Raw genomic sequence first — 24,334 nt, 5'->3', positions numbered from 1 at the left:
GTAGCAAAGTGCGGGCACTCTAACGAGGCTCCTCAAGGAGACTTAAGAACCCCAAGATTTGTTTATCACTACCAGGTTGTTGCTTAATTTATGCGATATTTGGTAATGATTTTGAGGCGACATGTCAGTCGAGCAAGAGCCTGTTGCAGGAAATATAGTCAACTGGACTAGTTACAGGTTAATGAAAACCAAGGACAATGGAGGCTTGATGTACCCCGCAAAGGAAGTAATCAAGCTTTGTCAGCTTACGCGCCCCTTCATTAACAGGATGATGAAGTCTGAAGAGGTCCGGTGAAGTAGCAAGCTGTGTAAACTTTTGGTTTCATCATTGTTTTCTCACTGTACACAGTACCTGCAGCTAATCTATAAAAACAATGATCGTGCTCATGCTAAGGCGCTATGCAAGATATCTTTAAGTTGCTGCCCTCACAGCGAGCTGGGCTGGAAATGTCAACTCAACAGTGGAGCGATGTGTATGGCTATGGCATAAACCTCTCTCTAGAAAGGTTTTCCGTCTGGGATTGGTAATTTTCTTCCTTTTTTTGCGTGGCCAATAAGCGTACTTGGCTGCTTGCTGAATCTCGGCTGCAGTTGTGCTCTGACGCGTGAACATTCTTGTGATCACAGCTAATAGTTTCACAACAGCAACACTCGATGCACGTTCTTCCATTGAAAATGACGAACCAGCAAAATTGTATGGGTTTGCGAGCAGCCAATAAAAAAATTATTAAAATCTTTTGGCGCATATATGTAGCACCATGAGGCAGACCGGCTCTATCAAGCGCGCTTACTTTGTCCGGTCATGCAAAATGCGGGAAGCCATGGCGGATAGCGTTCTGGCGTACAAAGTTTAAGGTCTCCAACTGAGTCGAAGATCCCAGGTTATCATCTAGATTTAACCTAATAAATATCTTCATATTTGCACCGTAAAATTTGTCATAATGAGATAGAAAGGTTGGTTACATGTTGCATTTTCACAGAGGTTGCTCATAGTATGACATTTTTTTTTATTGGATAGCGCTGGCAGCTTAGAACAGGTTGACATCAATTTGTGTATAAAAGCTGTATGCAGGAATGAGTAAATGGTATGAAAATGACACACAGAATTCGCGACACAGTTAAGTGGTTATGCATTAGGCTACCATGGCAGCTGAACAGCTTCGAATTGTTCACAGCCGGGTCACATTTTAATGTGACGAAGAACTGGATCCGATGCAACATCACGGTAATGCGAGCTCTCCATGTGAGTGGTCTTCAACCACCGTGACTAAGTTTTTCGGGGTACACTCGAGTGTGCATCCTTGCCGAGCAAGCGCTAAGTGCTGACATGGTCACACTAGACATGACAGTATATACTAATTCTTGTTGCCAAATTGTGTGAAGCGGAGCTCTTATATCCTTGAAATAAAGCGCTTCTACCACACCTACGCCTCCCTCAAAGCGCAGCCAGGCGCAGCTCTCCGCTTGCGGCTGTCCCCGAACGGTGGCGCCGCGGCGGTGGCGACTGGAAGTAGGCGCCTCCCGCCGGTTTCAGGCGATGTAGCAGGCCGCACCTAGTGCGCTTCCATCGAGCGGCCGTGTTAGTGCTCTGCACAGGAGTGAGCATAGGCTGATAAGCGCATAGCAGTTCTGCGCGCTGGTTGCAGCTGTTTTCATAATCATATCACACGTGATATGCTAAAGCTTATCTAAGCGGGCAGCTGACCTAGTGGGTTGCTTTTTGTTTTGATTAATAAGGCATTTTTGAAAGGGAAGTTACCCATCTGGCATGTATTTTGACATGAAAAAATAAAAGTAAACCTTTTGTTACAGTGCGGTAGGGGTTATAATGCATATTTTCGCGCCTGCCAGTGACTATAAGCAATCTACACTGTACTTCTGTATTATACAAGATGGACCTGCATGAAACTGAGTGGAGCTGTCGTATTGTTGCTGAATATAGTAAACTCATTAAATCAGCCTTCAAAGGACCAGAAAAAATGGTAGAGTTAATTGAAAGTTCGTATTATTGAATGGGATTAAAAAAACTGCCAAAAACCATTTGCATCACAATAACTTTATTTGATGAACAGCTACACGGTGGTTCTCTTTTTCTTCGTGCAATGAACTCTCACCCCAAGCTGGTGTCGATTTTTCTTGGAAAATGGGGTTTTGTTACCCAGATATATACGGTACATTGACTTTTTTAAAACAAATGTTATTGTACTTGTGCTAGCGAGCTCTCTCAAGCGCACATCATTGCTTCACAGGTATTGACACCCGGGAACTGACCAAGAAGATTCGTGAGAAGGGCACCATGCTTGGAAAGGTGAGGCAGGTTTTCTTTCAATGGCCTTAGCTGCTGTACAAATTGAGCTGCTCATTAAATTCTTCAGAGCCTTGCTTGCTTAGTCTTGACAAAAAAATTTAATGAAATTTTTAGCTTGCACAAGAACTTTGCTGTGAATAGCTGGTGTTCATTGTTGCATTATTCAGGCAAATTCTGTCGCTGTGTTCATCCTTGAAAAAGGTTTTGTACTAGAGTGCGAGGAGTTTCTCCAGACTAGGCCATTTTAAAAGGGGAGAGGGCTATTGAGGGCCCAAAAATCACACACACAAAAAAAGAAAATTCTTGAAAATGACATTTTTTTAAGTCTGCTGCCCATCTACATATCAGCGAATTTATTTAGTCTCTGGATTATTGATTCCGTTTCATAAGATACAAAAACAAGGTGAATAAATCAGTTTCGTAAGTCTCCCTTTGGTTTTTTTTCTTTTTTTCAGAACAGATTTTTTTACTTTGGTAGTTTACAAGGAATGTATATTTGCACCTAGAGAAGATGAAGCAGTAATTTTTACTACACGTGCTACTATGTGAATAAAGTATACAATGTTTAGAACAAACTTCTCATTTTATGCTTGCTAATATTTTGTGCACTCTGATTTAATAAACCTCATGAACTAGTCTCCCCTACATTGAACTTCAATATGTTCTTGAATAAGTAATATTGGCTTGATAAGAGTACTTCCTACATTGTATTCCATATACTGCACATGTTGAATAATAGTTTTTTTTACCAATGTTTCTCTTTAATATTATGGGAAACAGTGGAGTGAAAATGTCTGATCTTGAAAAATGATTCATATATCAAAAAGGTAATTACATGTTTGAAATCTGCATAATAAACTAAATAATGTTGTGCATTTTCACTCTGGTTGAAAAATGAACGTTCCAAGAGCCCTGTTCCCCGGTGCTTCCACCTTAGAGCATGATCTATTTGGGAAAATCATTTTATAGCGGGATATTTCAAATGCAAGCATTTCATAGGTGATTATTAAGAGGCTAAGTAATTACATGCTGATTTGACATTATAAATGAAAGCAAGCTACAGTGTTAAACCTTCTCTAACCACTGCATTCTTAACTTGCTGCTCATATTCGTGTGTGCAATTTTTTTGGCCTAAGCTAGCCACTCCAACATCGTTGGTACGATTATTTAGCTGCCTGTTGTGTACCTTCATTGGTTATGTTAGTCAATTCCTGTTTTTAGCGCGTAGCACTTCTTCCCGCAATCGCGGATTTCCCTGGTGGTGGTCCGACGCCTGCTCTGTCTGTCTCCCTCTCCGTAAGCTTCAGGCATGAAGGAGACTGTAGCGACACCGTAAGCCTAGGTTGTGTTGCGCCGTGTCTTAGCCATGGAGAAGGCGGAGAGACCTCACAGCTGCTGCCAATGAAAGAGTGGTGTGTATCACAGTCCCGGTCGTCACCGGGCAATGCTTTACAATCGCGTGTTGCTCCTTACTGAGTACCGCATGTCACTCACACACACTCAAATTCTTTCTCCTCGAGCATTAGTCGTTACTCGGCTTTCACAGACAGCAGACGTGTATGCGCAATGCTCCCTCGACCTCGACTCTGAGTGCTCATGGGCCGCCCAGTGATAAAAACCACTGCAGATGGTGTGAATCGAGTTCAGGACGTAGCTGTGCTCCACTTCGATTGGCACCGTTATGGATGAAGCCTGGCCGACTGGTACATCGGTGTAAGCAGTGCTGCGCACCTACTCTACATTTGATTAACTATGCAGATCGGCTGTATTATTTTTTTGGGGGGGCCGGCCCGCAGCAGCGATTTAATTTCATTGACTCTAGGCTTCTGTGAAACCTCTGGGTAGAAAGAAGTAGTTTCCTCTTTGCCTCATATGATTGTTCTTTTTCGTTTCCAGGTCATAATAGGGGACACAGATCCTTCTTCTTTGAAATTTGAAAACCCGAATAAGCTGAACCTTGTCAAGGAAGTATCTCTCAAGGTGAGTTCATAAATGCCAGGGTATGACAGGCCACGTAAGCTTTGGCATGGTGTGTATAGCTTGTTTGGCAACTTGTGATTCGTTGAAATGAGGCATTATGCTGCTAGCAAATTTGCAGTACAAGCGGATTATTTATATTAACAGTATTCCAACTAGTATTTTCGTTCCATTTATTTTGGTTACCTCTCATTGTGGACAAATCCTCCTCATATCCCAAAGGGAGGTGATGCAGTTGCACAGTCAGATTTCGATATATCTAATCATGCAGAACTGCCAAAATTCATTATTTTGAAATGTCGTTGTAATGAAAAACTCATGAGCCAGTGATAAAACCTACATACGAAAATGGCGTAGCTTGGCAGTTGGCGCATGTCAGACAAGCAATGTCTCAAATGAAAATGCCTAACTTGAAAGCTGCTTTATTTGAAGAAAAAAACTTTTTTTTTTCTGCTGTATGCAACACACACGACCTGTTAAAAGCTCTGCACCTTGCACTTTGCGCAACGCCTGATCGGGCACATCATTGCACCGAGCAATGAAAGTGCTGAATTTGTTCATGCGCAATAAAACACCTCATATTCAGTGAAGTTTGACAATCTTGTCTCGATCTTTCAAACGATCACAATGGTAAATAAAACAATGTTAAGATGTCGGCAGAAGTCGATTTGCTTTTTTCCTGCATTGATTTCTTGCACTGTGGCCACTTATTCCTGCTGCGAAAACTGCTTTCGCTTCTTCTTAGTGCCACTGATTACTGCATTCATCGTCGGATCTTGCATTGACTTGGCAGTAAGATCATCCACAACAAAAAATACCTGCCAGCACGCGCAAATGAACGACCAACTGGTGAACGAGGAACTCAATTTTTGCATACGGACAAGGAGGATCACACGACTTGTGTGACGTAGAACCTGTGTCACAGCTGTGTGTTGCCCCCTCGGCAGGCTCTTTTTTTTTTCTTTATAAACATTTTCCCCCTGTCTTTCTGACAACCGGATGGCGTGAAAGGGGAGTGGGCACCTGGCATACAGGAGGAAGCGTACGTGATGGCTGCGCACTCATTGCTTAAATGCATTTCTTCTCTTTTTTCTCTCTCTCTCTCTCTGTGTGTGTGTGGTTACCAGTGAAGAGGTTTCTGAGGAGCTGTGTGCGCGCTGAAAAGCTCACTCCCCGTTGTTGTTGTTGTTGATAGCACATCCTTATTTCAGTGATTTGTGTGCTGAGCAAGCTGCGCTCTCCAACGTTATTCAATGAATAATTCAAACTGGTTCATACTGTGCAAGATAAAATGGTGTAAAGTTGTGGATGAGCAGGAGGCAGATGCTTTCACTAGACAAAAGTTTATTCCACTTGATCGGCATGGGAAGAATGGGTAGCGACCAGTGACTTTACCAGAAAGAGGTTTTACTGTTTTGGAAATCTGATGCAATTTTTTAAAATGTTTATTAATTTAAAAGGATTGTTAATGTAGTTCATAGTAATAAGATTTATTGAAATATAACCGGGTTCTTTTTCATGTATGGTACATCCTTTTCTCCACGAGGCACCACTTACCTTTTCATTTGGTTTCTCATCATACTTAGCGTACTTGTTAGAGAAAGGCACGAATTTTTGCTGCCCTGCATTCTGGAAGACAGAACTGTACGGTGAACCCTCTTCCCCGGGGAAATGCTGATTGCCAAGGCAATTCTTCACACTCCAGAATGAATTAGCTGCTTGGGGTCAAGTCGTGGTCGCTTAAAACTATGTTTTATTTTTCACCAAGACTGCTTGGCAGGATCCCAAGTTTTTGTTGAATGGTGCAGCCAGGCATTGTCACGGTGCAGCACAGCACAAAATTGCATGGTGCAGTCTTTATTTTATTATTCCTGATCTGATCGAAAAATGAAGAGGCGGAAAATGTGTTGATGCCATTTGACAGCTTAATCGGCTGCATCTCAATCAGCTTTAATGCTAAGCATTTGTCGAAAACTACTGCTGTTTGTTGTGGAGTCAAATTAACACCAATGGAGTGCATTTGCCAAAGGTCTGCAGCATCAGACATGCTTGTAGTTCTTGGACAATGTTCACGAACACACCGCACAGTCTTAGGGGTTGTGCTCACCCAAGGTCCTGTTTTTTTTTTGCTGCAGGCTCCCGTCGTATACAACAAGGGGGGCAAGCCATCGATAACTGTTGTGGACTGTGGCATGAAGAACAACCAGCTGCGCTGCCTAATCTCCAGGGGAGCCCAAGTCACCGTGGTGCCCTGGGACCACCCTGTCGACCCACAGGGTAAGTAGTGCCCCCCTCAGGTGCGGCTGCAAGTCTGGCACGCACTTGAGCTTTTTCATGAGGAAAACCATATGTACTTACATACCACATGAAGTCCAGGGTATGCTCAGGTTGTCTTAGTCCACTTTCTCTAAGAGGGAGGAAGGTCAGCTCACTGACCTGCCTATGGCAGCAAAGGACTTCAGAGAACTAAACTGGATTTCCGCAGCGTAAAAGAGGGTCGCTGCATTTTATTCGGGGTTTCATCTCCGACAACAGGACAAAGGTGCCCCGAATTTGAAAGCAGATGAACTTGTTAGCCTGGTTTGTGGCTTGTTTCGGTTTGATCTTTAGTATCCAAAAGTGACATTGGCTATCAGTGACACAGTATAGCAGAGGGCCCCAGAAATTTCAACCACATGGGGATTTTTAATTTTGCCTCTATCAGTGTGACAGCCCTGCCGGGATCAAACCTGCCTCCTTGAGATCGGCAGTCGAGCGCCTTAACCAGTGAACAACCATGGCTGTGCTTAATCTGATATGTGCCATGTAATTATGATGTTCACAAGTGGCAAAAAACCTGCATGCCCTTCAGGCTGGACTCTTGCAATTGCAGGTGGGGATCTGCCCTAGTAAATGATACATATTGAATTTTAAATGACTCATTTCTCTAGGTAATAAACTGCACAAAGTGAAGATGTAACTTCACATTACGATGTAACTAACATTAAGTGTTATGATTCACTGACCTGCACACAGGGCCTTTTATAACACTGACAGTCAGGTAGCTAAGTCTTCTTCTACTTTGCTGCAGCCTTTTCTGTGCCAAGAGAAAATAAGGCCATTATCAAACCTAAAGGTCTTTGTACTGGGTGTCCTTTAGATTGGTTTATAAATAGAAGGCTTTAGTTCTGGTTTTCTCCCTTTCATGTGCAGGGTGTGACGGTCTCTTTGTGAGCAATGGTCCAGGCGACCCTACGCAGTGTGCAACAACAGTGAAGATGTTGCGGGCTTTCCTTGGTGGGTCCGATCCAGCCAAGCTGAAGCCAGTGTTTGGCATCTGCCTGGGGCACCAGCTCATGTGCCTTGCCATTGGGGCCACCACGTACAAGATGAAGTGCGTGTGAATTTCACTTGTTTGCACATTCATTTCCCTGTGCAAGTTGCTTCACAGGCATGCATTTTCCAGCAACCAAGAACAATTTTGCATGCATTGTTTGCGCGTTTGTTGAACCCCCCCTTTTTTTTCTTCAATAAAGGTTGACATTGGTTTTGGGTGAGGGTCCATTACATTTAAGTGGGGAGGGGAGAACATACCAACAGATTTTTTTGCAGAAGATAAAGTTTTACTATATCATATGCCCATCTGTTCCTGCGTCGTCAACAAAGAGACAGGGTCAGGTTGCTGATTTTTCTAGCATTGTACACTTCAGATGGTATTTGCTGTTGTCACAGGGCACTCAGACAGTTCTTTTGTAGTAGGAGGCAGGGTCAGCCAAACACAGAGAGATAAAGTGAATATGCCTAACGCTGGGCTTTTTTAAGTGAAATACTGAGAAGAAAAAAAAAAAAAAAAAACATTGCAGTTGGTGGTGGGTGCATTATGCTAATGTGGTTCACTATGCTAGTAAATATACAGCAGTAGCCTGCTTTGTGCAGTTTTCACATTTAAATTTGGAATTGTAGCTGTTTAGGTTTTCATTTCACCAAAGTCCTGCACAGTTATGTGTTAAAAATCCTGCACATTCTTGTCGAAAGTGATAGTGTGTCAAGTGTAAGATGTTTTTTTCTTCTTTCTTATTACCTTTCAGGCATAGAATTGTTACAGAATTAACTACCCATTAATACTACAGATTATTACTGCTTATCAAAATAGAAAATTCATTTGCCTTTCTTGGTTTTGCCGACTTCAGGTCTCCATCATATTCTGAAGCGATTGTAATGTAGCAGACCTCAATTGCGCGCTTTTCTTGCACTAAAGAAATAGCCCTTGGTAGCAATGTTTAAGCCATACCATTAGCATTGGGGCTCGAATAACCAGCAGACATTACGACCAGTTTTGTACTCCTTCGAGCACTTTATTCTGACATGAGAAGTTTGCTAGTACTATCAGATACTTTCGGCTGCAAGGTGGAATTAGCCCATTTGGTCACGAGTTTTTTTAAGTGTACATAACCTGTTTGGCATCAATCTTGGTTACTGCTTGACTGGAGTGAGCCACCAATGGCGGCAACTTATGTTTCAAACCTTCATTCTATATAAGTCGCGTGAAACCGGCTCAAGGCAAACGTGCGAAATGAACACAAAGTTACCTTTAAGAGCGATGCCTTTCCATTACCATTAATAAGGTTCTTTTTTTCTTTTCTTTTGTGCAAGCATGAGCGTGGCCCAAAATTTGCTGATTTGTTCATAGTTTATTAAGCAAGGTTGAGTCGAAAGTGCATTGTTTACATATGAGACAAGAATTTCTTAACTTATTCCCCTCAAAGAATTGAACTTATTTCTTTGTGAACTTTACACGTCCTTGAAAATCTTTGATATTTTTTCTTGCTTGGCAAAAATTAGATTAAAGGTGCACTGCTTCCAGGTACGGCAACCGTGGCCACAACCAGCCCTGCTTGTTCAGTGATTCTGGCCGATGCTGCATAACAACGCAGAATCATGGCTATGCCGTAGATGCTTCGACTCTTCCGCCAGAGTGGTCGGCTCTTTTTACCAATGCCAATGACCGCACGAATGAAGGCATTGTTCACAAGAAACTGCCTTTCTTCAGGTTGGTGCTATTGAATCAGGGACCTGTTTCTTTGATGCTGGTGGTTTAGCGTGTTTCATGCTCTGATGTCAAAGGAGCTAAGTCCTGAACAATTTTTCGAGGGCACCGCAGTTCACTTTGGGCCTTTTCTTTTTGCCCGCAAAGTTTAATGTATGTACAAAAAAACAGTTCCTGTTATTGGTTCACAGGAAGAGAAAGGCGCAGTATCTGTCACACTTGCTCTGTGGACACTTGAACTGCGCCCTAAGGGAAGGGAGGAAGGTGGGAGTGAAAGTGGAAAGAGAGAAAGGGGAGCCGTAGTGGAGGGCTACAGGCTGGGGATCTTTAACGTGCACTGACATCAACGCCACTTCATTTCCCCTCCATCGAAACGCAGCCGCCGTGGTCGGATTTGAACCCGGGAACTCCGACACAGTAGTCGGGCGTCTTACCACTGCACCACCCTGGCGGGGTTAAAAAAAAATCCTAAGTGCAGTTTTGTAGTTGGATGTTAGCCCGAAAAATATTAGGCAGAAGCAAGCATTATTAAAAAAAAAAAAAAAAAAAAAGTATTAGTGTTCTTTGCTGTGGGTAATAGAGATAAAGCCAGTTTTCACATGCTTTGAGTTTTTTTTCCATAATGGCATTGCACTGTTGCTGGAGCACTGAGACTCTAGGGGTGGAATATGAGGCTCCGCCATAGCTCTGTACTGGTGCTCAGTTGAAGATTTTCAAGGAACCCAGGCTTTCCTCTTGATATGGAACAATTGAAATGGAACTGTTGTTTAAATGCGGAAAGGTGGATGTACAGTTCACAAAAAGTCGGGTGTGCTGACTGCTGAAAAGTAAACTGAATTGCAAGCAAGGTACTTTTGATGCATTGAGGGGTATTGTACTGGCAACTTGAAGTGCATTGGCAGTGTTGAGAACTTGCAGGTTTAAAATAAGGTTTTAAAAAATCTGGCTTGAGTATTAGAGGTAATCATTTTTGCATCTGTATTATGTAGTCAAGCATGAAAGAAAACATGATCAGTAGATAATGAGAGTTGCTGCCGAATCAACCTGTGCATCCTAGTTCCATGAATGGCAGTTTTCCTGGTGTTTTAGAATTAAGTGCTAAAATTTGCTGTTACACGTGATCTGTGCTCTGCCCGTCCCTTCACTGCTTACGAGAAACCATTCAATTTTTCAGTGTCCAGTTTCACCCAGAGCACATGGCTGGTCCTGCAGACTTGGAATTCCTCTTTGATGTCTTCCTGGACTCTGTAAAGGACTCAATAGCTGTCAAACCTCAGTAAGTGCATGGTGTGTGGTTGTTCACTTAGCACCCACTCTGCCATTCTGGACATGTCACATTCAGGAGAAAGCTGTTTGAAAATGTGCATAAAATTACTTTGTTGCAGCTCCTTGTATTTGCTGCTGTAGCAGGGAACTGTGAGGAATTGTGTGCCTTTGGAGATTTGTATATGTAAAGGGACATTGTAGAAATCTTTCCTAGCAACCGATCTGCATGCGAATTTTGAGGCACGGTATCAGTGAATTTGTCATGAGCAGGTGCATTTTTAATGTAGGAATGCATTTATTGGCTACATTTTCAGCTCCTATTGTTTGTCGCAGTTCCGTCCACCATGGCAAATAGAAATTCCAAGGTGGCACGATTACTCGCAGAAAATTTTCAGAAATTCTCGTTTTTTGTTGTGGTAAGTGTTGCTTTAAAATAATGTCATGGGACGAAGTATTTATCTGTGAATAGTCATATTAGTTTACTACCTTCAATAGCAATGCGAAGGTACAAGATCTGGGTTAGTGTGAGAAAGCTTCTAGCCCAGCACCAAGGATTGCCACTAGCGGCCACCTATTGGATCAGTTGTGCCATCTGGCATGGCCAACATGTGCCACAATTTTGTTTGAATCGTATTAATGGCACCAGATGGTGCTACTTGTCCAAAAGTAGCTTTATACTCCGCTAAACAGGTCGTCAGGCTTGAACGACCGTTTTTTTTCTTTTGCATATACCTCTCGTTAGCTGCCGCCTGTGTTGCTAAGATGCTATGAGCTATGGTTATGGTCAGTAAGCCACTTCAAGCCATTACCAGGAGTGCACTTTGTATTGTTTACAACTTTGCACAACACGGCGTTGTAACCAGCGTGAACTGTGTGTGCTACTTTGCTATCACATGCCACTACTCGCTGTCTTGCGTGACAGCACAGGAGCACACGCATTATAAAGACTAAGTTTCCTTACAACCTGTGCTTTGTTTATGCCAGCAGAACATGGGCCAGCATGCATGCATTCCTGCAGTGGAATAGTCTTGGCATAGCACGGGTTTAGACCACCATTTTTTTCCTGTGGAAGGTCTGAGGGTAGCAGAAAATGCTCATTGGGTATTGGGTTGCCATTGCAATCATTGCAATTAGAAATAATTGCAGGTACAGTCGAACCTCAATATAACGAATTTCAATGTAATGAAATTCGCGATGTAGCAAATTTTTTATTTTCCAATCTCTACCTCATAACCATGTATTTTTTTTCGCGATTTAACGAAGTAATTTTATGTTGTGCTTTCGATTCAATGAAGTCCTGGCGCATCGCATGCATGTACCAGCAGCCAGCTTGACAATCAGATGAGAACTAAAACTTCAGCCCTGACTCATCTGCCCTTTTACTCGCCAATTTTGCCGGCAGTCCGGAATCTGAGCGAAACAAGATGATGGTGACAGGGGCGTACTGTCGCATGTGCATACAAAACCTGCAAGGCGGAAGTTCTAGGACGCGTCATGCCATCGCGTCACTGGCCAGTCAGAACGACAAAGCGCTTACCGGAAATACCGTATTTACTCACGTAATGAACCCACTTTTTGATATATTTTTTTCAATAAAAATTGACACGAGTTTGAGGGAAAGGTTCAGTACGTAGGAAAAGTTGGGATTCTTTTTTTTTTTTTTTTTTAATTTTTTTTTTTTTACGAGTCATCTATTTCAGTCGTCAATCGTCAAAGAAAGTATGCGGTCAGCTGCGTTCATGACGCTGGCTTTTAGCATCGTTCGTTTCAAAAGGCACTTGCTGCTATCACTCGTTTCAATGATTTTGTTGTAGCGGGCGGCGCACACCCCAATGTAAACCTTGCGTTTGGCGCTTAGCTGCCTATGTGCCATAAAACCTAACACAACCAGTCGCGACTGTGCTTATGGATCTATGAATAGTTTCTAAACATACAGCATCTGCCTGCAAGGCATTTCTTGTTCCTTGTCAGCAAACCCCTTGGTATGTGTTTTTATCCTGGCAGCACTCCCATTGAGGAGCGCATTGCGGCCAAATTTGCAGAGCTTGCACCGCCGCCTACCTTGGCTTCCAAGCGGCCCCGCAAGGTTCTGATCCTCGGTTCAGGTGGACTGTCAATTGGTCAAGCTGGAGAGTTCGACTACTCTGGATCTCAGGTGAGGCTGCGGCCTGTGTAATTGAAGCCTCATATCTAGGGTCATTTGTTTGTGGGCGATCAGCACCGCTCCGGCACTTATCTATTTGCACTCCCTCTTTTTCATTGTGATGAAGCACAGCTAGGGTATGCATGCTCAAGAGCTGTCATTGCAATGCTGTTTTGGAAGTTGGTTTCTACTAATGCTCACTGATGTCCTATAGGGGGACAACTTAGAGTCTGTGAAACGTGCAAAGGCTTCGAAAGCATATAAATTTCTCATTGGCCAGTAGTAGTAGAAGACCATACTAATGGATGTAAAAGTTTGACTTGAGTTCTCTCGTGTGCTAGAGAAACAAGGTGATTATTCATTCACATTATGCTTTTTGTTATTGCCATGTGCACGATACAGAGATCTTTATTCCTGGTTCGCGACGACGACGTTCGTGACAGCGAAAGGGTGAAAACTGGACCCAAATTGTGTTGGAAATGCAAAAATGGGACTAGGAAATTGAACTTTTTTTATGACCGCTATTTCGCTATCAGTGGCTTCGCTATAATCTGGCTAGACTGCATTACCACGTTCTCATGGTAGTCTTTCTCTGAAAAGGAAGCTTTTGTGAGGTGAAAAAAGTATGCAGAGCAGAAAACAAAATGCACATGCAGCCATCGCCAGTTGTTTTCACAGGCAAGCTATGGTGACATGCAAGTTTTTTGTTTGTTTTTTTTTCTAAGTGGTAACAAACGGTGACCACAGAGGCCACCTCCCCCTATTTATCTTAATATCATGATTTTAAATTGAATGGAGAGATAAAGTGCTGAGTTTTTAGTCCGATTTTTGGCGCAATAAGTGCACCTTCTGCTGCCAAATAAATGTCAGCATGGTCACAAAAAGCAACAGTGAATATTTTAACTGACAGAAGTGATTTTACAAACTTCTCCTACGTGTTTCTTTAACCATCTTATTGGTGTCCAGGTCAGGTAAGGAGCAGGTTGCCCAGGTTGAAAAGCGTCGTGTTCTCTTACAGGCCATCAAGGCCCTCAAAGAAGAGAAGATCCAAACCATTCTAATCAATCCCAACATAGCAACGGTGCAAACATCGCCTGGACTCGCAGACAAAGTGTACTTCCTGCCCATCACACCATACTATGTGGGCGAGGTGATCAAGTCGGAGCGGCCTGACGGGATCCTCCTCACCTTTGGCGGGCAGACTGCACTCAACTGCGGTGTGGAGCTGCAGAAGAATGGCACGCTGGACCGTTATGGAGTGGCTGTGCTGGGCACGCCCATTGAGTCAATCATCAACTCTGAGGACCGCAAGCTGTTTGCCGAGCTGGTTGAGGAGATTGGCGAGCACGTCGTGCCTAACTGCGCTGTCTACACCATCGAGGAGGCAAGTCCTGGTGCTCAGCTTTTGATACTTTTCTTTTTCTTTTTGTCATTTCTGTTGAGGCTATAAGTAGAGAATGTGTGTATGGGGGGGAGTCATTCTGATTGAGAGTATTGGTTGTTAAGAAATACATGTAATCGAATTGAGAGACAAGAGGCCTAATCAGCATACAAGAACGAAACAGTGCAGCGTGATTGTGCACTCATACCACTGCCAAAGGAAATTGGAATTTTTGAATATTTAGAAGGTTTGAATAGCAGTTGAAATTGTGAAAGCAGAGACTGTAGTAATATCGCTGCCAGATTAGCGTAGACAAGTAAGAATTCAATTTGGTGATGAAACATGTTAGTGAAAGCAAGTGGTTTCTCCTCAGTGTGACTGCGTGGTTATCCTTTTTTTTTTTCTGAAAATGGGCCCAAGCGTGGTTTCGCATTGTTGACAGGCCATGGCAGCAGCTGAGAAGCTGGGTTTCCCCATCCTGGTGCGAGGCGCCTTCTGCCTGGGCGGCCTGGGCTCGGGCTTTGCCCACAACCCGGACGAGCTGCGCGTCCTGGTGGCGCAGGCTCTGGTACGCTCCAGCCAGGTGCTCCTCGACCGCAGTCTTAAGGGCTGGAAGGAGGTCGAGTACGAGGTGGTGCGCGACGCCTTCGACAACTGCATCACGGTCAGTGCCTTTGGGATCACGGTTCCATTTCTTGTAACGTTGTTTCTCGTTTAGAGTGTTCAGTGTTGCCAAGTACTGGTCATATTTTATGCTTAGCGTCCATCAAAACATGTGCAAAAGTGCAAATGGCATTTGAAAATCAAGACTTTGACACCGAAGAGGTTCCGGCAAGTGTTGCTCTTGCCACCACTAGACTGGTTAGGCTGCAGCTTCTTTTGTGCTAAAGGCAATGTGAATTTCGGCGGAAGCCTACAAGTCGCATTAAAGCTTTTTAGATACTGTGCCAGCAGCTGCAAAATGTCCTTTTAAAAATTAGGCATCGCTTAATGCCTTTTGAGCTTCATTCTTAAGCCATTTTTACGGAATATTGGTGATTTTGGACCAAATGCTTTTCTGCCTGCATATGCTTCCCCTTGCGCATTTTTTGGGGACTATATCAGTAAAGCTCTGCATTATAGTTTAGAGACTCCTGCTACCGTTTGCTTGTGTACACGCAGACTTAATGCATTGATGGCAAGCGTACTGAATCAAACTTTTTATTCATTCACATTAAAAGCTCATTAATGCAAAATCCAAGCAACGAGAAAACAATATAGAATTATCAAATGACCTGTAAAAACACATTTAGTGAAATGTTTGGCAGTGGTTGTCTGTTCAAAAACATTAAAAGCCCCCATTGGAGCAGGGGAGTCTCACCCCTACAAACAACTGCGTTGCATGTAAGGAGGTTACATTGCACAAAAGCAAATTGCATGCGATGATTATGCAGTTTTTGTCTAACAGAAGACTGAAAGAAACTTGTGAATAGAAGTGAAGGGAGCGTGGAGATGGTGGGTAATCAGCGTCCTAAATGCCAGTCTGCTGGACTTTTTTGATTGGCTAATGTGCGGCTGATAACCGCTGTTGCTGCAGCTAGTGCAAAGCTCAAAAAAGGGACATCGAAACTATGTGGCCAGACTATCCTCTAAGCCAAGTCCACGAGTTTTCCGTCGTTTGGTTGCATGCATGAGTGTGGGTAACTTTGCATCATGCAAGTCAGTAAGACTGGTTGTATCTGAGCTGGTTAATGCATAGTGGTGTCGGCATGGGAATAGACACAAGCACATGCCAGCGTTGTATTTGTCTTTCATGTGTTTGTGGCTGTTCTCGTGCTGACACCACTCAAGCAATGGAACTCAAGTTATAGGAGGGCTATTTTGATGAGCTCTCAAAGCATCAGTCATACCTGGACGTCGCCTCACTTCAAGAGCTCTGTTGAATTATCAATGTGATACTCGTAGGATCCAAATTAACGAGCATCTAATGCCATAGACTTGCATGGGTGTAGGCTGTGATTGCACAGGCAGTTAATGAGATTTGAAGAAACAAGCGTTCACTGTACTTGTTTGTTTTGTGGTCTGTGCGGTTGACCATGACCTGAATTTTTTTTTCTTTTGCAGTTTTGTGTTTTTGTAATTATGGGAAGAAAGAAAAAGCTACAAAATCAGTGGTTATTGTGCTGCAGTAGTGCTACTTGGGGCTCATTCCATCAACTTTCCAACTGTTTCGCTGGCATTTAATGCAAAATGTGCACTGTATACTCCATATTGTCACATTTGTTAGGTGTAGATTGACAGCCTGGTTTTCTGATGGGGGCAACCATTTCTTCCCGAGGTGCTAGGCAAAAGGTACCACGCACAGTCTTCATAACCAGTTAGACCAGCAATTACATAATCAATTTCTAAGCAGAATCATCAACTCGCAGGTGTGTAACATGGAGAATCTGGACCCTTTGGGCATTCACACGGGCGAGTCCATTGTTGTAGCGCCCAGCCAGACCCTGACCAATGAGGAGTACAACCGGCTCCGCACGACTGCCATCCGGGTCGTGCGGCGGCTGGGTATTGTGGGCGAGTGCAACGTCCAGTATGCCCTCAGCCCCCACTCATCTGAGGTACGCCGTGGTTCTGTTTTTCTTCTCTTTGTCGGATTATGTTTGAGGTGCGTCAAAAATCAGTATCTGTCGAAGTAGAAAAATATGCGTGCTCTGCACTGCTACTAGAGAGCAGAGAGTGACGGAACTAATAAAAGCGGGCAAGCTGTCACGTGATTCTGTGCACAGGCCAGCCGGTCAGACGGCTGGCATTGGCCGAGCATGGGAATGAGTTGGAGTGTGGATCTTGCAGCTGGAGCTTTCTGCATTCTTGTTTTGTAAAGAGATGTGATTTTAATTATCAGATTTCCAAAAGGAAGAAAACAAACAAATGATGCCAAAGTAACTTAGACGGGAAAAAACTAGGACGGGTCTATGCACAAGCACATCTTTGTCTGATTATGATGGCAGTGGGGGTGTTCCTCTGTGCATCATCATCATCATCAGCCTGACTATATCCACTACAGAGTGAAGGCCTCTCCCATATTTCTCCAATTAACCTGGTTCTGTGCTAGCTGCATCCACTTGACCCCTGCGAATTTCTTAACCTCGTCCGCCCACCTAACTTTCTGCTAAGAATTCCTCTGCACATATGGATGGGTTTTGGGCTTCTTTTGGGCAAAACCGTTTGAGAACTCCTGGCCTAGAGTGCTTCCATGAAGTCTCACTCGGCCTTAATTTTTTATGCTTGCATTTGCTATGCAGTACTACATAGTGGAGGTGAATGCCCGGCTGTCCCGGAGCTCAGCGCTGGCGAGCAAAGCGACAGGCTACCCACTGGCCTACATCGCTGCCAAGTTGGCACTGGGCATCTCGCTGCCCTCGTTGCGCAACACGGTTACCTGCCAGACGACAGCCTGCTTCGAGCCCAGCTTGGACTACTGCGTCGTCAAGATCCCCCGCTGGGACCTGGGCAAGTTCCCACACGTCAGCAACAAGGCAAGATTCCCCCTAGTTCTCTCTGGAATTCACTTTATGGCAGCCGTGGAGCGCAGGTCTGCAGGATGGACGTCTCACTGCCACTTGCCTACTCAGGCTGTTAAATAGCTTCTTAATGTGCTGATAGCAACGTGTGGATTGGTGACCCAGGCTATGCTGCAGGCAAATAATGTATATGTTAGGCTATATGCTAATTGATAATAATATAGTGTAGTGAACCTTTGTTTTCATCCAACAAAAACAAACAAAAAAAACCTTTCACGGTACTTTACATTAAACATCCTTCTTTGCACTATCGGGGTTATTCCCAAGGATAATGTGCCAAAGGGGGCTAGATGCTACAGTCTCCTTCTAGCAGACAGAGCTGAGACCCCCAACCAGCAATGCGAGAAGTCCCCACTGCAGCAGTATAAAACTGTTGTATCTTTTTGCCATAATTACTTTATAACGCGCTATGTGCCTAAGGGATTCTGGTTTTTTATCTGGCTGTTTGAACTGGTTTGAAAAGTAATTTCTTGGAACTACCACTTGCACATACAAGTCATGCAGGGGACTAACACCTGCTTCAACCATTTTGGTGTTGTAGTCAGATTTCTCATAAGCAGTTCCATACAGTAAATTAGTGGAGATTCTGCACAACAACCTATCAACCTTCCTAATCTTACAGGGTGCACACGAACCATAGACAGAAATGCCATATCTAAGGATAGATTCTCCCAAAGACCTATACACAGTCTGACGCAACTTTACAGGTGCTGTGTATTTTATATGATACAGCTGCTCAGAAAGGGAACGCAGTCGTTTTAATAGGTGGCCAATTTGAGAAGACGAACACATATTAGAATCAAGATACAGGCAGAGGTACTTAACACTGTTTGAGTAGGGCAGCAGCGAACAGTTACAATTGGCACAGGCACTACCGTGCAAAAGAATTGACTCTGAAAGATCAACACTCTTGTGCGGATTTCGGAAACATATCAACACAGTTTTCTTTTTGTATATTTGATTTCCAGAAAACCAATCTACTATTTTTTTTTACATTCTTTCAATTATCTGGGATTTTGAATTATCGAGGTTTCACTGTATTTGTGAGTCCTTTTTTCTGTTAGGGTTGGTGCTCAGTGACCTGATTTAATTGTTATAACTAATAATCTACAATGAGAGCATTGCTATATGCGGTTTATTTTACCAAAGAATACATGATGAAGCTGATGGTGCCACTGTTGTTCATTGTAATATCCAATATATTGTTCAAAGCTGTATTGTATAAGTGGGTTTGACTGTATGAAATGGCCCAAGGGGGCATTCTAGTTGTGTTCTAGTTTTTCCTTGGCTGATGGCATTTCCATCTCTTGCCAGGATGTGAAAGGTAGAGTTTTCAACTTTCCACCTCAAAGTCTACATAGTGTCAGAATAGTCAGTTCTTAAAGTTGAAAAAGTGGGAGCAGATTTGTTTGCAGGGTGGAATTTAATCAAACCAAGCCTACCTTGGAAGAATGCTGGTCCTTTTTTCTTCCTGCTAATCATTTTAGTCCTTGCTTTGTCTCACCTTCAAAACAGATTGGCAGCTCCATGAAGAGCGTTGGCGAAGTCATGTCCATAGGGCGATCATTTGAGGAGGCCTTCCAAAAGGCAATCAGAATGGTGGAGGAGCATGTCTCTGGCTTGGACCCCTACCTGAAGTCCTTCAGTGATCGGGTAAGTTGCTTTGTTGCCATCATTTGGGCTTATGATGGATGCTTTGGTCTTTTTGAGGATGTTTCTTTTTCCTTATTGTATGTTCTGATGGCTGGCTTAACCAATAGAGGCTACTGAAGCAACGGGGCCATATTAGTAAAAGCAAGTATGCCCTCTGTGCTTGCGTCCTTCTAGTCAGAAGGTTGTGGGGGTGTAGTCTGAGGAGAGCCTGATGCTGCTGTATGAATCATTCCACCAACTTGGTGTTCAGGCTACTCATGGCCAAGGTAATGTATCCATTTTCAGATCTAGGGGCTGCATTTGACTGCAGGTGTACTGTGAAATGTCTGGGGTGTATAGAACTCCTAGGCAGACAAAAATTTATCTAGAGCGTCCCACTGCAGTCTGCCTTGTTTCCCAAAGTGTTGCTTTGTGATGCAAAACTGAGTTATTTATCAAAGTTACGGTGCCATGCAGTGGTATAAATCAGTAATTACTGAAGTTCATTAATGGTTCAGTAATAGTGATGCTATTCCTATCCAATTTGGTTTGGGGAAAAAATACTACTGTTTATACCGTTAAGGGGGGGGACATGGGTCTTTGAGAAAAAATTTTTAATATTGAAGCTGCAGCTTTGAAATTTTGTAGGTATGTATATGTATTTCTGCATACTGATCTCACATATGAAATCAGATTTTACAAAAAGAGAATATTGAAGCTGCAGCTTTGAAATTTTGTAGGTATATGTATTTCTGCATACTGATCTCAAATATGAAGTCAGATTTTGCAAAAAGAGAATACTTTTGACTTTATGCAATATTTTATGAACAAAGATTCTGGTAAGGTTTTAGAAAAAACTGCTGTATGGATGCTCAAAAGCTCCATACCATTATATTCTAGAAGGATCAAGGAGTGCAACAAGGGTAACAGCATACTTCTGGCTCTTCTATAGCAAAAGTTATGATCACCCAAATTTGTGGTTGAAAAACTGAAATTTTTGTTAAAATATTTCGGAAGATAAAAATTTTGTGCTTGCCCCTAGCCACCATTTTAAACCGTTATTGCAATCAACAACTATTTAGCTACAAAACAACACAAAAGGGACAAAGATCGGACGAGTAGAAGTTGAGATAGGCTTGTCAGTAGGTTGCCAGGTGGCAAAAGTGGTCGAACCGAGAAAACTGCAAAAAAACTAAATCTTGAACTGAAGCTTTTCGTTTACTTATAAAATTTTAATTCCACGGTGTTAGTCCCCCTTCTCCAGTAATTCTGGCATGGCATGATGGAAAATGATGGGCATACTGCTTTGCCGTCAGGCTGTGCGACGTCACGACACCATTTAGCATGGCTGAGTTCTTGGCTGGAGAGTCAGCCATGTTTGCACATTCCAATAACTTGGTTGTAATCTCTGTAAGGTTGTCTTTCACCTAATGTGGTGTCTTACAACTGTGTGCTAATGAGTACGTGCGAGATCATAAAGGCACAGATTAGAGGAGTAGTGATTAAGCAGGTAGCAAAGGGAATGTACAGCAATGAGAATCCACAAGGGGAGTCACAAACGGGAGACATAGGCCATACCCTAAAGGTTGTTGAGGTTATTCTTGTGAGAACACTCCAAAGGGCTAGACACAGAAGTCTCCTCTTAGCACCGGCGTGCCAGGCCTAACAGTCAGAGCTGGAACCCCCAACCCACGATGTGGTTAGTTGCCACCATGATGGGTTCGGGTCAGAGGGGACAGACACGAGTGGCATACTCGAAGCAGGCTTTATTCTGCTCGAGTAATTGTATGGCAGAAACATTAAGATACAACTGCTGTAGCGAGCAAATCTCTCACTCACATACGGGGGTGAAAGAAAACCACCAAAAGGGTGAATCGCATGTAGAAAGGGGAGAGAAACGTTCTGCTCACCTCTCATGGCTTCACACTCGCAGCCCGCAGTGGTAACTGTGTACGATGGCTGGGCGATTCAGGTGATGGCGGCGATCTCCTCTGCAAAAAACCTGAACCTCGTGCGTGCACGTTCACCGACTGGAAGACAAAAGGAAATTGCTAAAGGCACGCTGCTTCCTGGCTGTGGAAAGGAGGTCCCCTGGCTGTGCCAGGAGTAAACAAAACGAAAGTTGCGGCAGTATTGCTGGAGGAGACTGGGAAGCACTGGAGGTGGCCGGTGTGCCATCGTCTCACCACTCTCCATAGCAGCGCGCACATAACCTTGGGGGATAATTATGCGCGGCCGTTGCAGTGGGACAGGGGATTCATGTGTATCCCCACAACGCACAGCCTAAGTATAATCCTAATTTTTCTCAAGCTTATATGTCATCCTCCCCGTCCACAGAAATTCTCAGTTATGACCTTTCTCTTTTCTTTCTTTTACGGTGCTATCTTTTTGCCTTTCGCTAGTGGTGCCACCAGTTTAATGACCGGTACTCCGAACAAAGTGTATATCTCTTTTTTAGGAGCGTCTTCCTCCCCCGATTGTGCCCCTGCTATTGTTACATAATGCTTTTTCTACCCAAGTGTCATCTTGTAGCATTGCGAGGCAGTAAAGTTTCCGCTCGTTTCCAGGAACTGTCGTGCCCCACGGACAAGCGCATGTTCCACCTGGCGGCAGCCATCAAGGCCGGATACACAGTAAACCAGCTCAACGAGCTCACCCAGATTGACCCCTGGTTCCTCAGCAAGATCATCAACATCATTGACTACCACACTTTCCTCGAAGGCCTCCACAGCAAGGCAAGTACTCTGCCCGACTCAATGCAGATGCTAGAAGCCTAGCTGTGGTAGCCTCTCGATTGGATGATGGCATTGTTGCGGTGCATTTTATTGTGGAAGCAACACTACGCTAGTCGGTGAGCCATTTCGCGGAGCACCCGATGAACCAAGCTGCGCATGCACGAGGAGTGAGTGACGTCACACGGAGCACAGCTGGAGAGCCTCGTTGGAGCCTCTGCGGCCTTCTCCATTGCGCGAGTGACTCAGAGGGGCTGCCGCCACCGCGCCAGGAGGGAGTGACGTCACACGGTGCACAGCTGGCCCGCCAGGGCCACCACCGACTCCTCCGCGGCGCAGTGACTCAGAGGTGCTGCCGCGCATGCGCAGTGACTTCATTGTTCTTCCGATGCGCCGGAGCCACTGCGCATGCGCGGGGTGTATATATGTGGTGCCGCACCGGTACCGTTGCAATCAGCCGTGAAGAAGTTGAGCCAAGCAGAGGCTGATCGCCTTAGGCAAGCAAATCTTCATAATTCATTGCTTCCGCAATTCTACTCGGAATGGTCATTGGTCAAACCACAGCCAATTTTCGCTCTTGTTAAATACAGCCAATGCAGACGCTACTGTCTGTGCGGAGCAAATAGATGTGTTGTCATGCTGGTTTTGCACATTTTGGTGTGGACGGGAGGATGTAAAGTTTGGTGCAGCTATGCAATGGCTGGCGTCATTCCAGAGAGTTCAGCCAGTTCCATTACAAGTAACCTGTAAAAGTTACAGGCTGTCCACGCAGTCCCTGCAGGTTCCGCAGATATTGTATGTGGGCACTTTGTGAAGTAGTTCATTTCTATACAGTCGAACCTCAATATAACGAAGTCCTACTTGGAGCTGAAAATTTCGTTAAATCTCGAATTTCATTACATCGAGTTTGCTATGTTTTAGCTACCCAAACAGTTCTGACATTTTCAGATAGTGTGTGGAGATCAAGGAACTGGACAAAACTGCAGAAAGTCATTATTGTCACGTGGTTTTCATCTCAAATGTCTTGTGTTTTTATTAAATAAGAAAAAATTTATATCTCAGAACTAATGGGCTTTGTTGCACCTGACACGCAGCCTGCACTACTCACGCACGATGTCCTCCTGCGAGCCAAGCAGTTGGGCTTCTCGGACAAGCAAATTGCCCAGTGTGTGGGCAGGTGAGTGCCCATCAGCCTTGGCCTTTCTGTTTTTCTATCGAGGTGCATGTTTAGTTGTTCAGCATGACCCTGTTGCAGTAGCTAATGAAAGAACTCACCAGTTGGAATTGCGTGTATTAATCCCTTAGTAAGGTGTTGCACGATTTCATCAATAACGCATGTTTCCTGGCACTCTCACTGCAGTAACAGAAAATGGAAGGTCCCTTGGTGGCTCGCATAAATTACATCTTTCAAAAGATATGGCATGTTCTAGCGAGTGAGTGAAAATTAATCTGCCACCCGGAATACTGGTTTATGACAAAAGGCACATGGACAACAGCAGCGCGATCTGGCTCCATGAGGATGGACTATACGTGCAGTGCGTATGCTTGAAAGAAGCTGTCATCTGTCGCTTGCGCCTGACCCTTGCATGAATTATGCACACATGGTGAATGCTGGGGGCTTGTTCTCAACCGGTGGATCTCTAGTATGAGAGGGGCATGAAAAGGCAGGTTCAGCTTGTGCAGTTAGTCTTCGTGACATTTTTACTTAAAACAAGGACTTTGTTTTTATTCGCACTGAGTCGTGTGAATGAGTTGATGACTGTGGTTTGTAGAAACTGTGATGCTCGATTAGATTTACCACGTTGTACGAATTTTGAATGCAAGGGCTTGTAATGATCCTTACAACTGGGGTTGCGTTCTTATCCGGCTGTGCTGTGTTGTGGATCAAGCTCACATTTTGAGTATACAGTCGAACATTGGTATAATGAAGTCCTACTTGCAGCCGAAAATTTCGTTAAATCGGGAATTTCGTTTTGTCGAGGCTCCCGTGTTTTAGCAGCCGAAATAAATTTAACAGGTTCATGGAACACTGCTAGTAGATGGGAACTTGTAAATTACGAATTCAGGAAATAAGCAAGAAATTCTAGCAATAATAGTGCCAACGGGGGCATCGGATGTTCTTTTATATATAGGGAGCATAATGAGTGATAGCAAACGGACACAAAAGCATAATTGTTCTCCGTGTACACAAAGAGCCAGCTCAGTGCTTTGTGCTCGAAGCTGCCGCCAGATGTCACCAGTGGTATCATCATCATCATCATCTAACATTTGCAACAGAGACACAAGCAAGGTCAATGCAACAGGTCGCG

At 43.9% G+C, this 24,334-nt stretch overlaps 1 protein-coding gene across 3 annotated transcripts in view; it reads left to right on the top strand.

Annotated features, from left to right (window-relative positions):
• The window catches only part of r (carbamoyl-phosphate synthetase 2, aspartate transcarbamylase, and dihydroorotase rudimentary), an 89,930-nt gene that overhangs the window by 7,832 nt on the left and 57,764 nt on the right, over nt 1-24,334 (top strand). For all 3 annotated transcript variants that reach the window (XM_084578211.1, XM_084578210.1, XM_084578209.1), the window contains 14 exons: nt 2,250-2,308; nt 4,205-4,288; nt 6,421-6,562; nt 7,478-7,658; nt 9,129-9,314; nt 10,486-10,587; nt 12,582-12,732; nt 13,739-14,104; nt 14,544-14,765; nt 16,510-16,698; nt 17,383-17,616; nt 19,177-19,314; nt 21,861-22,028; nt 23,120-23,202. In XM_084578211.1, coding sequence (XP_084434337.1) covers nt 2,250-2,308; nt 4,205-4,288; nt 6,421-6,562; nt 7,478-7,658; nt 9,129-9,314; nt 10,486-10,587; nt 12,582-12,732; nt 13,739-14,104; nt 14,544-14,765; nt 16,510-16,698; nt 17,383-17,616; nt 19,177-19,314; nt 21,861-22,028; nt 23,120-23,202 — 2,305 coding nt within the window. The remainder of the gene's footprint in view (nt 1-2,249; nt 2,309-4,204; nt 4,289-6,420; nt 6,563-7,477; nt 7,659-9,128; nt 9,315-10,485; nt 10,588-12,581; nt 12,733-13,738; nt 14,105-14,543; nt 14,766-16,509; nt 16,699-17,382; nt 17,617-19,176; nt 19,315-21,860; nt 22,029-23,119; nt 23,203-24,334) is intronic.

The sequence above is a fragment of the Amblyomma maculatum genome, chromosome 9, assembly GCF_055883805.1.
Source record: "Amblyomma maculatum isolate TAMU_Amacu chromosome 9, ASM5588380v1, whole genome shotgun sequence".
Lineage (NCBI taxonomy): Eukaryota > Metazoa > Arthropoda > Arachnida > Ixodida > Ixodidae > Amblyomma > Amblyomma maculatum.
Note: the sequence above shows the minus strand (reverse complement) of the source record. Positions and strands in the feature narration are given on the sequence as shown.